This window comes from Cricetulus griseus, assembly GCF_003668045.3.
Source record: "Cricetulus griseus strain 17A/GY chromosome 1 unlocalized genomic scaffold, alternate assembly CriGri-PICRH-1.0 chr1_0, whole genome shotgun sequence".
In the NCBI taxonomy this organism is placed as follows: domain Eukaryota; kingdom Metazoa; phylum Chordata; class Mammalia; order Rodentia; family Cricetidae; genus Cricetulus; species Cricetulus griseus.
This window is the reverse complement of record NW_023276806.1, coordinates 47,978,740-47,992,916: the sequence shown is the minus strand read 5'-3', so window position 1 is coordinate 47,992,916 and position 14,177 is coordinate 47,978,740. Positions and strand designations below refer to the sequence as shown.

The 14,177-nt window shown below is 42.7% G+C and overlaps 1 protein-coding gene across 1 annotated transcript in view; it reads left to right on the top strand.

The window, feature by feature from the left end:
- Positions 1–13,016, top strand: part of Slc25a24 (solute carrier family 25 member 24) — a 36,804-nt gene extending 23,788 nt beyond the window's left edge. The window contains exons 7-10 of the mRNA XM_027395540.2: positions 1,048–1,155; positions 3,868–4,035; positions 7,774–7,924; positions 10,762–13,016. Coding sequence (XP_027251341.1) covers positions 1,048–1,155; positions 3,868–4,035; positions 7,774–7,924; positions 10,762–10,946 — 612 coding nt within the window. The 3' untranslated portion in view covers positions 10,947–13,016. The remainder of the gene's footprint in view (positions 1–1,047; positions 1,156–3,867; positions 4,036–7,773; positions 7,925–10,761) is intronic.
- Positions 13,017–14,177: the final 1,161 nt, after the last annotated feature.

Genomic DNA, 14,177 nt, shown 5'->3' with positions numbered 1-14,177 from the left:
TTATTTGAGTAAGTTTGATGCTACTCTGGAGAGATTGTTCTTGAGAACTACCATCCTTTTGAAATGACCACGGCTAGTGGTGTCCATTCCTTGACTTAAGAAATCAAGAAGAGATGCTGGCCTTGGGTCTTTAAGTAGAGACTGTTCTGGGGGAAAAGATTTTCCTGATTTGAATGCCTGATGACAACTTTTATGGTAGGAAAGCCAGAGCCTAAGATATATATTAAAAAACAATGCTATTATTTTAATAAAAGGAAGTTCAGTGTATATGAAAGTCCACACACAGCACACTTGATAACATTTGTCAGATTCTTAACCTGGCTGTTCCAACAGCCTCCCTCCTTCCCTTCCTCCCTCCCTCCCACCCACCCCCTCCCTCCCTCCCTCCCTCCCTCCCTCCCTCCCTCCCTCCCTCCTTCTCTTTTTCCCTCCTTCCTTCCACTCCCCTCCCTCTTTTTAATGAGGTTGGAATTTACACTTAGGGTTGCTATATCTGCCAGGCAAGAGCTCGACCACTGAGCTATATTACCAGCTGTGTGGTGATCTAACTTGAAAACCTAGCTCCCAGAAAACGGAATCAGCATTTAAACACCACGTTTCTGCTAGGATTATTAATGTAGAGTATGCACCTCAAGGCATCTCATCTCATCGTAAGTGGGTTGATTTCTAGGGTCTGATTTGCATTTTGCCACTGGAAAATACCATCAAAGGTGCAGTTTAACAGTAGAGACTCATTTCTCACAGTTCTCAAGCTTAAGCAGTATCAGATCAAGGGGCCAGGCAGTGGAGACTCTCTTCCTGGCTTCTTGCTCCACACTCTTATGGCCTTAGTATATGGCTTGGTGGACCATAGCTATCAGGTGTCCCTTCTGACAAGGACGCTAGTTTTATCCTGAGGCCTCAGAACCTCTTCTAACTACAACTGTCCCCAAAGGCCCTATCTCCCAATACGTCACAATGGGGGTTAGGGTTTAATGTAAGAATTTGGGAGGGGGCACAGTTACTTTAAAGCCAAGATTAATGAGCATCTTAAACTTATTTTTACAGTACAAGAAGTTGCTCACAGAAGAAGGACAAAGTTTAGGAACCTTTGAGAGGTTTGTTTCTGGTTCCATGGCTGGAGTAACCGCACAGACTTTCATCTATCCCATGGAGGCAAGTACCACTGTGGCCTGACTGCTTGGTGGAGTTTGCACTGGCTAGCTGTAGTTATGTATTAGGCTAACCCAAACTTAACAGTTTAAAACAAGCCTTTAGCATCTCACAGTTCTGGCAATTAGGAGTCTGAGAGCAGCACAGCTGGGTTTGCCTGGCTCCAGGTGTTTTATCACCTTTTATCACGGTGTCAGCCAGGGCTGCAGTCATCTAGAGGCTAACCTGGGATAGATCTTATTTCAGGCTCACTTAGGAGGCCTCGGGCATTGGCTGGAAGCATCTGTCTCTTAGGCAAGCCTTTCTAGATGGTCCATGTATATTCACAGCATGGTAACCTCTTTTCCTTTACAGTCAGTGTGATGTGAGCGAGGAGAAGGAAATTTTGTGGGATTAAACTGCTGTCTTTTGTCATGTTCACTGTACCCTGTTGGCTACACAGACTGACCTTGGTACTGTGTGTGAGGGTCCCCTGCAAAGCAGAGCATCTCTGGAGACAGGACCCTTAGGGGCATCTCAGAGGCTGGCTTCCACTACTGGGGAACATTTGTCAGATGTTTTTGTACCATAACCCCAGTAGTGGAAGCTGAGGCTTTGGTTGTAGAATTCCAATAACAACTAGACATTCTTCCAGAAGAGCATGGGCCGGCTAGCACAGCCTCAGCTAAGAATTGTTACACCTGAAAAAGGCAGGAAGGAAGCAAAGGAAAAGCAAAGAATGCGTATCAGAGACCTCGAATTTCAGGCTAGCAAAGACTGAAATATTTACTGTTTGGCCTTTGCAAAAAGTGTTTGCCAACTCCTGCTTTACAGCAAAACTAATAATGTAGATGTGGAGAATTTTATGGATACAGCTAGGGTTTTTCAGTAGCTTATAAGACCTAAGCAAAATACACCTTTAACAGGAATCTCTTTGTGATACTCATACCAATAGATTTGTGCAGGTGTGTGTGCGCAGGCATGTTTGTGAGGGTGTACATGTGTGGGCATGTGGCTGTGGAGGCCAGAGGTCAATCCCAGGTGTCTTTCATCAGGAGACACTGTGTACCTTGTATTTTGAGACTGAGTCTCTCACTGGCCTCAGCTCACTGCTATAGGCTAGGCTGACTGGCCGGCAAGCCCCAGAGAGCTGTCTGTCTAACTTCCCCAGGGGTTACAGGCATCCACTCCCATGCTTGGCTTCTTATGTGGGCTTTGTGGGTGTCAAACTCAGGTCCATATACTTTTTACCAGTAAGTGCTTTGTAGACTGAGTTACCTCCGAGATTCTAGAGATTTGTTTTTTTAGTTGAGCATTTTTTTTAACTTTAGAAACAATGCCATTTTACATATCAATCCCAGTTTCCTCTCCTTCCCATCCTCCCATGCCCCCCATCGACCCCCCCAAACCCACCCCCACCCACTTACAAGGATAGTGAGGCCTTCCATGGGGGATCATCAAAGTCTGTCACATCATTTGGGGGAGGGCCTAGGCAATAGTATCCCTCCATAGGGAATGGCTGTGCACTAGGGATAAATGTTAGTGGTCCCATAGACTGCCCAGGCCTTCTAGCTGGCACCCACATTCAGAGGGCTTGGTTCATCCAATGCTGGTTCCCCAACTTTACTACTAGGGTCTCTGTGCCCTCACTAGGTCAGGTCAACTGTTTCTGTGGGATTTGAGTCTCTATTTTTAGGTGAAATCTCCAAAATTTCAAACATCATGAAGTCATCCAAAGGCATCTAAAAGGCTGTGCAAACCAAGCAGTGTCTAAGGGCCAGATGTGACTCCACTGTCTACTTTGAGGCCTCTCTTTAAGCTCACTATGTTCTACTTAAGAGTTAGAAGTAAATGGTGAGGAGCTAGAGAGATGGCTCAGTGGTTAAGAGCACTGACTCTTCTTCCAGAAGACCTGGGTTCAATTCCCAGCAACCACATGGCAGCTCACAACTGTCTGTAACTCCAGCTCCAAGGGATCAGACACCCTCCACAATCTTACATACAGGCAAAACACCAATACACAGGTTAGAAAAGTAAAGACATAAATAAAGAGATAAGATTTTTTTTTAAAGAAGTAAATGGTGAGACTCTTATTGTTCCATTTTACTTGCTAGGAAACAGAAGTCAAGAAACCTGCCAGTGGTCTCCTAAGAGCTGAGCAAAAGAGGGCTCAGAGCCCTCTCCCACGGTTATTCTGTCTTCAAAATGGTTTAAGTCTGAGGGAGGACACCAGACAGCCAGGCAGGGCAGCTCCTTCCTCAAAGACTCATAGGCAAAAGAAAACACCTAGAGGACGTGAACTTGTTAGCCTTGTCTCTTGCCATCCTCTAGAGATTGTTTATATTACCACACACACACCTCATCTGAACTAATAGCATCATCTTCCCTCACCTCTCCCTCCCAGCCTGTGCTCCAAGCTGATGACACTGTAATTGTCCCCTATGCCACCATTTTATTTTTCTTTCTGGCCAATTCATTTTATTATGACATCAAAAAGATTATCTGGTCCACTTTTTTTTTTTTTGTAAACCCCTCTTTCAGACTGTCTTTGAAATAACTTGGCCCTTCCTGGCTCTGATTTTAGCTTCTCAATGGAAGTAACGCACGAGGGAGAATCTACCAATGAACTGGACATTCTCTTTAGAGAGAATTTGCTAATGCTTCATAAAATTAATACTTTTGAATTGTTTGGTATTAAATGTGAATGACATTGTGTTGCATTCTTTGGTTATCTAGGTTCTGAAAACCCGGCTAGCTGTAGCCAAAACTGGACAATATTCTGGAATATATGGTTGTGCCAAGAAGATTTTGAAGCATGAAGGCTTTGGGGCTTTTTACAAAGGCTATGTTCCCAACTTACTAGGCATCATTCCTTATGCGGGCATCGATCTCGCCGTGTACGAGGTGAGTGAGGGTACAGCATGCTTCAGTCTGCAGTGTAGGTAGTCTGCATGGTGGATAGCTGGTTGCCAGTGGAAGAGAATTGTTTATGACTGGACTGCCCGTAGGGTGTTCTTTGATCTTTCCAGCACCCTGATTGTGAGATCACAAATGTTCTTTGATCTTTCTGGCACCCTGATTATGAGATCACAAATGTACTGAGCCATTTTTTTTTTGTATTAGATTTCCTTGCATATTTACCTTCGTTAATGAATAGTATGAACTCAAATGCAGCTTAGATGGTGGCTCGAGGAACTGGAAAGGCACAGAAAAAATAAGCAGAAGTTTATTAGAATTACTAAAACCTGTCACTGATAAATCCAGGGAGTGATGTGGATTATACAACTTCATCCGTTGCCACCTAACAGTCTCTAGGGCTGGAGGTGGGGGGGTGGGGAAGGCACCTCAGTCTACTAAGTGAAGCTTGAGCATGGAGACTTGAGTTCAGACAACTCAGAATACAAACCATGGGTCACTCCTGCCACTCAGGTCAATACACTTGGGTCATCCCTGCCACGTGGGTCACTTAATAACTTAGGAATCTGACACACATTTACTGAACACACACTATATTCAAACCTTTGCATTAGATACTGGGTTGAAAGAAGGACTCAGGGCCTTTAAGAACCTAAGGGTGTGGTGGGGACATGGGCAAGACCACAAGTGAAGCTCAGCATTGTTTGTCATGCTGTGACATGTGAGCCAGCACACACATTAGAGGGAGCTGAGCCCCAGCTCAGGAGGGAAGGTGTGTAATGAAAACATCTCAGAAGACTTATTTTTGTTATATATGTATTATATAGTATATCTCAGAAGACTTATTTTAAACATATTTATTATACAGTTACTATTATGCTTATTTTTACTTTTTCATAGATCCCTTCCTTCTCTATCCACCCAGCTTTGTCTTCTAATTTTTATAAAATAACTTCATGTCTTAGTGGACAAGATATTACTGGGTTGTCAGTGTGTGATAATTTATCCAGTCTTCACATAGTGCCACAAAGAATGTTCTAGCAACTTGCCTCATACTTAGCCTTGATGAGTGCTTGACCTACAAAGGCCCAAGGAGACATGGCTGTACTGGCTCTTTACATCCGGTGACTGCCTTTCTACCATGTTTCCAAGGCCATCCACAGATTGTAGGTCTGTGGTGCTAAATCTGCAGCAAGAGAATGTGGCTTAGCTTAATTTTTTAGTTTGGGTTTTGGTTCGGTATTGTTTACTTTGGGGCTTTTGGTTTTCTTTGTTATGGATTGAGATTTTGCTCTTTATTTACTCTTTCTTTTGTTCTTGTTGTGACTTTGGTATTTTGTTAAGGCTTCTCATTGTTTATATTGACTGCTCCCTTTAAGCCCATATTGAGTGAAATGACTGTATTTTCATTAATAAAAAATGATTCCCAAAAAAATAACTTCATCTTATTCTGAACAGTTTTATTGAGATACAATTCCCATGCCATGCATTTCACCCACTTAAAACATGCAATTTAAGGGCTTTTGGAATATTTCATTGTTAACTTGTGAAACTGCGATAAAACATTAAATTTCTGTTATAACCATGAAATTCAGTAACATTAATTACATTTGCACAAATGCACAGCCTTCCCTACTGAAAATTTCCAAAACTTTCCTTTATTGGTCCAAACTATTATGCAGTAATCTCCTACCTCACTTTCCCCTCACCCCCTGAACCTCTAACCTACCCCAGTCTCTATGAATTTATGTATCCTAGGGGTTTCATTAGTGGAGTCATACAGTATTATTTGTTTGTATCTGACTTATTTCACTTAACAGAATGCCTTGAAGGTTCATTCATATCTCATACATCATTATTCTTATTGGTTCAATAATAACCCATCACACAATACACACAATCATGTGCCACATAATGATGTTTGGGCCAATGAGAGGCCACTCATATATGACTGTGTTGCCATGGATTATAATGGGGCTGAAAAATGTGTTGCCCAATGTTGTTCTAGGTGTCTTAACGTCAGTGACTCAAGGCATGACCCATATGTTTGGGGTGATGTTGGTGTAAAGAAACCAACTATGATGTCTGTTGAACCGAACTAAGAGTGACACAGTCATGTACATAATGGACACTTACAGTCATATGCAAACTCTGTAACAATGATGAGTGATTGCTGCTGATTCTTGAACCCTTCATATAAAATTTACTTTAAAAAATAGAAACATAAGTAACACTCCCAAACTCCAATGAATCCAGTATTCCTCCAGTAGAAACATCTTGACATTGCAACAACCTATTTCAAGTCAATCAGAATTGTATATAAAGCTCTCTTCTTCACCTCTGGACATCCCTGTTCTGTTTTGGAAATAAGCAGTCATCAAAAGTCATCTTTTCATAGTGTGTACCCTAACATGGCTTTGCAATGAATTCTCATGTTTTTATTTTTGAATTCCTTACCAGATTTCAAATTTATTTACATACCCCATATTACAACATCATAAGACTATCATTTTTTCTCTTTATTCACTTTTACCACGGGCCTTTGATGTTTTGGATTATTGCTTATTGCCCTCTTGTTTCAGACTGAAGGATGACTTTTTGTCATCTCTTGCAGGTCTAATGGTGGTACATTCTTTCAGCTTTTATTTGTCCTCAGAGCTCTTAATTTCTCCTCTATATTCATACAAAAGGCAGTTTTGTCAATAAAGTGTTCTTGGTTGACAGGGTCCTTTTGTTTTTGTCTAATCTTAGTACTTGGAATATAACATCCTGCATCCTCCCAGACCCCCAAGGTTTCCAATGAGAAATAAAATTCCATAAAGCAAACAAACAAAAACAAAAACAAATTTAAAAACTTAAGCTAGAGTCTTGGTTACTTTTTTTTTAATTGTTCTGATGAGAGGCCATGACTGAGGCAACTTATAAAAGAAAATGTTTATTTGGGGCTTATGTTTTCAGAGGGTGACTCTATGACCAACATGGTCAGGATCATGGCAGCAGGTAGGCAGGCATGGCGCTAGAGCGGTAACTGAGAGTTTACACCCTTATCCACAAGTAAGAGCCAGAGAGCAATAACTGAGAATGGGTGGGTTTTTAAACCTCAAGGCCCTGTGCCCCCCACAGTGACACATCTCCTCCCAGACAATTCCACCAACTGGGACCAAGTATTCAAACCTATGAGCCTATGTAAGGATTTCTATTGCTGTGAAGAGACACCATGACCATAGCAGCTCTTATACAGGAAAACATTTTTGAGTCTTGCTTACACTTTCAGAGGTTTAGTCCATTATCATCATGGTGGGAAGCATGGTGTCATGCAGGCAGACATGGTGCTGGAGAAAGATATAGGAATTTTCACATTTGATCTACAGGCAGCAGGCGACTAATTTGAACTTCTGAGATCTCAAAGTCCACCCCTGCAGTAACACACTTCCTCCAGCAAGGCCACACCTACTTCAACAAGGCCATACCTCCCAATAGTGCCACTCCCTATAGGCCAAGCATTCTAACACATGAGTTTATGGGGGCCACACATATTCAAACCAGAACAAGTAGGTACATAGGTTTTTTTTTTTTAAATTTATGTATTGCCATATATATTCTATGCTTAAAATACTTTACATTTAAAGAGTTGACTACACGAAACAACCCCGAAGATGTTTATGTTGTGTGAACAATGGCTGAGTATCTCCTTTGTTGATTGTTTTTTGTTTGTTTCTGGGGCAGCTTTTGAAGTCTTATTGGCTGGATAACTTTGCAAAGGACTCTGTCAACCCTGGCATGGCGGTGCTGCTGGGCTGTGGGGCTCTGTCCAGCACCTGTGGGCAGCTGGCCAGTTACCCCTTGGCTTTGGTGAGGACACGCATGCAGGCACAAGGTGGGTCTGGGTTCCAGGATGGCTGTGGTGACACTTGATGTCACTCACATGAAAGTGTGTGCGTGTGTGTGTGTGTGTGTGTGTGTGGTGTGTGTGTGTGTGTGTGTGTGTGTGTGTGTGTTATTGCTCCCCCTTTACAGAAATAATCCAAGTTTTAGGAGCATAAGGTTTGACATCTAGCAGATTTGAGCTCAGGTTTTTGCCACGTCTCTCTCTCTCTCTCTCTCTCTCTCTCTCTCTCTCTCTCTCTCTCTCTCTCTCTCTTCATTCTGTCTTCCATGAATAGGGATGAAAGAACAGGAATATGTATAAAGAATTTGACATTTGCTAAATTCTCAAAGTAAATGGTCACTGGATTGCTTATCAGTGCTATTCAGACCCTATGCTTGGCACTGAACCCTACTCTCTCTCAGCTGGCTCCTAGGGTGCACTAGCCTGACTGACTCTCTTGCCATCTCGCAACTACTGTCTTCTTGCTGCTTCCTGGCATTTATTGCTGCATACTCTGTAAACCCGCAATACTCTTTGTCTTTCTTTTCTGTTCTTCTTTTTCCCTGGTCACCTTCATCTACTATACTTTCTCTTATGAATGAGTACTGGGCATCTGTGGTACCACTTCCAACCCCTCCTTCAACCAAGCCGTCAGTCCCTTGTCTGTTGGATGGATGCTAGGGTTAGAGAATGCAACGAGTCGGGTGTGAATCTGTGTAGGGGAACTTGTAGCCACGCCTGCTTAGGGGCTGGCTACAGGTCTGCCTGACCACGCCTTCGAGGGCGTGGTCAGGGTGACATAGAGTAAGAGTTTGAGTTGGCTGAGTTTCGCTTTCAGTTCTGGACCCCTTTTCGGCTTGCGGCTTGCATACAAACTGATGCCACACTGGCTGGCTAGGTCGCTCTGTAAGTAAGCCGAAAGGGGGGGTCCAAACTGAAAGCGAAACTCAGCCACCTCAAACTCTTACACTACCTCGCAGGTGTGGTCAGGCAGACCTGTAGCCAGCCTCTAAGCAGGCGTGGCTACAGGTTCCCCTACAAATCTGCTCACTGTAGAGTGGAAAAGACAAGGATCCAACCAGAAGATGGCCCTTTAGAACAACTCATGGCATGAGTTCTAGCCTAACTCCAGACAAAGCCTAGGAATGTAGTGGGAGCTAGCTGGGAACAGACCTGCAAGAGTGGCATATTTGAGAAGCAGAGAGGCAATCATGGCTGCAGAGAGGAATGCAAAATAGCAAACTAAATAGCAAACTGAATGTGTATAGTCTCTCACTTAGCCACTGTGACCAGTTTGGGAGCTTGATACTGATATCATTCACATTTGACGAATGACTAACAGGCAGAAACAGTTAAGAAATGTCCAGAAGGTTATGCATTCGATGGAGAACGGAGCTGGAGTTCAGACCCACTCAGGGATTTACCTGGCTGCTCAGTGACCTCCCTTCCTCTTAGCTCCAGTCCTGACCTAGCGCAGCAGCCAAGATCTGCCGTTTCTCATCAAGGCCCACTCATTTCTTATCTCTTCAGACATTTTTGTGACTTTTCAGAGTTTCCAGGGTCAGTTTCGAAGTTCTCAGCGGGAATTCTGAAGTCTTTAGAGATCACGCCATGCCTCAGTTTTAGCTCCATCTTTGTTTCCTCACCCCCACTATGCTGCTGTGTGACTTTTCCTGTGGGGGCTGGAGTGAGCCGACATCTGTCTGGTCATCCAGATAGGGCAAGGTTGGAGCAAAGAAACAGGTCTACCCACGTCTAGCGTAGTTTGTTGGTGAGTTTGCTGGGGTTATGACTGGAGTGTGGGTGATGGCTACATACAGGGGCTTGAGTGACTCAAAGGCAGTACCTCACCACACCCTACTCCGCAACCAGTGCAAGTGACCGCCTACAGAAGCGGAATCCCTGGAGCTCCCGGCACAACCTGCAAGAAACTTGTGTTGGAGCCTCCTGTCCGCAGTGGTTATAACTGCTCTTATAACCTTGGGAGGAGGGAGCCAAAAGGGGGGAGAGGAGGAGGAGGGGGCTGGAGGGGGCCTGTGAATTTTCTAGTTTCAGAAGCTGACTGAGCTTGGCAGGTTGTGTTTGCTTCCTGAGTCTTAGGAGTCTCCTCCATCCTGTGGGGATGCTTCAATGTGGAGGAAATAGCTACTCAACATGTGGGCATTTCCAGCCACTTAGTACCCTGTGTCCCCAAATCACCATGGTCCCTCTCCCATACCCATTCCTGCCTTTGTCTTTTGTTGTACCAGCAATACAGGGCTGCCGCCTTCTCCTCTCTCTCCTCCACCCCTCCTTTTTCTCCTCCTCCTTTCTTCATCTCTCCCCCTATTGAGATTACAAGGCCCAGGACTCCTGTACTCTTTCTAAACGTCTCCAAATCTCCCCTTCCCGTATTATACAAAAATTAACCATTCTAGTCAGACTTGGGGAGGACGCTGTGGTACAGTGATGTGGTTAAAAGGGTTGGGTTTGAGCACCAACCACAGCTCCTTGGTTTTGCTACTAGCTAACTAGGGTTTCAGGACAAGGCTCACTATCTTTCCAAGTTTCTAATTCCTCAATTATGCAATGCACATATTTATCCCAAAGGGCTAGCATGGAAAGTAATTAACCGAGTATCTAGAACAGCAATTCATAAAGTGCTGCTGCCATTGTAACTCACTGGTGGGCGCTGCGCCAAGAGGGTTGACTTCGGAATTCTTTTTACCAGTCCATTGTATTCTAGACACCATTCTGAATCCCCGATTGTCTGTTGTAATAATAATGAGACACGCTTAAATATTGGATGAGCCTGGTTCCTGCACCTTTGTTTATCTTTTTTGTTGGTTTGTTTTTCTGTTTGCTAGCCATGGCGGAAGGGGCCCCGCAGCTGAGCATGGTTGGCCTTTTTCAGCGAATAGTCTCCAAAGAAGGAGTGTCAGGCCTTTACAGAGGAATCGCCCCAAACTTCATGAAGGTGCTCCCTGCTGTTGGCATCAGCTATGTGGTGTATGAAAATATGAAGCAGACGCTAGGAGTATCTCAGAAGTGACACGTTCGAGCCTTCTTTTCCTGGACAACCAAAGCTGTCAGCGCTCTCCAGTGACTCCCAGGATTGCAGCAAGTCTATTGCAAAAGAAGCTGTTCTCTCCCAGCCACAGGGAAGAGAGAGACTAGTAATCACTTCAAGGATTTGGGCTTAGATTTACATCTTCAGTAATGTTCCAAATCATAGTTTCAATAAGTGTACTTCATATTTGATGATAAAGATCTGTGCCTTGCACCCTAAATCTGAAAATGTACTTGTTTAAGCTGAAATCATTTTGTGTGGTAGAATTATAAATCTCTAATCTTTGTTCTTTTTGGTTCAGATTTATGTCAATTTGTTTATACCCAAATTAAAAAAAAAGCAACCAAAATGATCAGAAAACCTTGGAACTTAAATTGTTCTATATATTTTGGATGTCTTTATAGATGTAAAATTCCCACACAGGAACATTAGTAGAAAAAAAAATCAGTCATATTTAAAATCAGTCTTCCACAGTTTATATCCTCATCTGTGAGCAGAGTAAGAATGGATTAGAGTAACAAAATTTGCAATGTGGAGGAGCAGTTCATTTCAGTGGATCCTCTTTTTGTTCTGCTTGCGTTGCTATTTGGTCCCCAGTTTTAGACACCAATTGTCATGTTGTTAAATTATTGATACGAGTTATTTGGTAAATCCTATTTATTCTTCTATTGCTTTTAAAAACATCAGTGAACTAAACTGTTGACTTGGACCATTTCCCAGAGATCGTCTTGGTCGTCTTGGTCGTCTTGGTCGTCATCTGGGTCGTTCGTCGTCGTCGTCGTCGTCGTCGTCGTCGTCGTCGTCGTCGTCGTCGTCGTCGTCTTCTTCTTCTTCTTCTTCTTCTTCTTCTTCTTCTTCTTCTTCTTCTTCTTCTTCTTCTTCTTCTTCTTCTTCTTCTTCTTCTTCTTCTTCTCTTTGAATCAAATTCTCTTAATCAGGAAGGCTCCCTGGGACCTTCTTAGAGATCTGAGACTGCTCTTTTCATGACTTGAGTGTTAATTTCAGGTAAATGACATCCTCACTTCACTCTCACGGTTGAAGCCCTTTTGAAGCTGTGCTTCTCAAATGGGTGGCACAAAGCTAAGGCACCAGCACCGTTCACCAGTAGTACACGTTAACCTTCTGTATGTGAATGAAAGGCTCAGTGTGTGAACATATGCATCCGCCCACATTTTCACTTGCCTCAAGATTTAGGAAGATGGCAGGAAATTTGTAATATTGACAGCCCTTAATATTTTTACTAAAGCTGATTTTGTAGTAAATTATCTTTTATTAGAACTTAGAAAAATCTTATTTCTTCTATAAGAAGATATTCGATAGTCTTAGCAGGGCAGTGGTGGCACATGCCTTTAGTCCCAGCACTTGGGAGGAAGAGGCAGGTGGATCTCTGAATTCAATTTGGTCCTGGTCTACAGAGTGAGTTCCAGGACAGCCAGGGCTACACAGCGAGACCCTGTCTCGAAAAACCACATATATATTCTTAACATTTTAAGATTTAGCTTATACACTCATTTGGTTTCTGGTAATTTCTGTTATAATTACTTTCTGAAAAATCTAGTGAAATGGGGATCGTTGACTACCTCTTTTATTTTTTGAACCAAAGAGAAAAGATGAACTTGTGTTTATAAAACTTATTCTAAAATATAGTTTGGTTTGTATTCAATGCCTGCTCTTGTCTCAGTAATTTTATACTATGTAAGCAAAGGAAGGGACTGTCCTTTGTCTTCAGGGTTATTGTACTTTGAGCAATACATAGAATGACAATATTAAGGTACAGGATTCATTCCTTTTTTACTCATAATAATTATGGAAATAAATAATTCTGTTAATGTTTTTATAATTTTAAGCTGATGAAAACTATGAAAATATTCATAGTTCATTTTGAAATTAAAGTGCCCTCCCCAGACTGAACATGTGTAAAGTAGGACTGATTTTTCTGTGCACCTTGCATCTTTTGGGAAAAAAGCCTCTTGTTAAAGGCAGCTTATTTCTGACATTGCTACACAGTTACTGCTCATGTGTATTAAAGATATATGTCTGTTTCTAAAATGACTTGTTTCCTAATTGTCCTAGCTTCCTGTCTGTTGCTGTGACAAGACACTCCAAATAAAAGCAATGTAGGGAGGAAAGGATTATTTCCCCTTACAGGATACAGTCTGCCATTGAGAGAGTCAGGGCAGGGCAGAAGCAGGAACTCTGTGGGCTGTTCCTTCCTACGAGGGACAGCAAAGACAATCGCTCACTGAAAAGGCCCACAGACACGCCCACAGACCTGTTGATATGGGCGATCTCTCAATGGAGACTTCCATCTTCCGTGACTCTTAGCAGACAGTTGACAGAACTAAGGACACTCATTTTGAAAAGAGTTTATAAATAATACATTTTTTTGTTGTCATACATTTATACTATTGTTCAAAAATTCTTTTCACAGCTGGCTCCATAGAATCTTCCTTAATCTTTTGCCTTCTCTGAGCATCTGTGGTATCATGCATTTGGGGCATAAGACATGCTTCATATGCACCCAGAGTCTACATTTATGAGTGAGGATTATGGCCCAAGGGTTTCCAGTACCAAGAAGACTCCAAGGTTGCAGCATTAGCATGGCTCATCTTGTTGGGTGGTGTTTTTACCTTGAAATTGTGTGAAACAAAACATGAGAAAGTTTACAGATAAGTAAGAAATTTTCCAATGCAAGTAAAACATAGTATAGAATCTGGTTCATAAAAATGAAACAAGAGCATAGAGATGGATGGGCATGAGCCTTACTAATGTTGGGTAAAGCATACTGGCAAGGTATGGTGGCCACAGGAAGAGATGGAAATGAAGGTCAGGCCAATGCACATGGCTGTTGTGGGAAGTGAGCCCATTGGGGGGTGGTCATGAAAGATATAGCGAGGGCTGCAGGAAGGCTTTTAGCTACTCAGTTCTCTTTTCCTGCTTCCTGGTTCTGCAATAGCAGCAGTTCCTTGGTGATGTTCCCTAAACAAGATCCAAACATCTTTACTCTGGGGTTTCCTTATTGGAAAAGTGGGTAAAGGCCTGTTTTGAATAAACATTTCCACTGCAAGTAGAATAGTGCCCCTGACCCCACACTGCTGTCAGCCCATTCCCTGGGTAGCCTCTCCGTCTCCAGGAAGAAGGTAAATTTTTTAAAGAGAATTAGAGACATTGAAATCTACATTTCCCTTTATGAATCACAGAGACTTTCAAAGT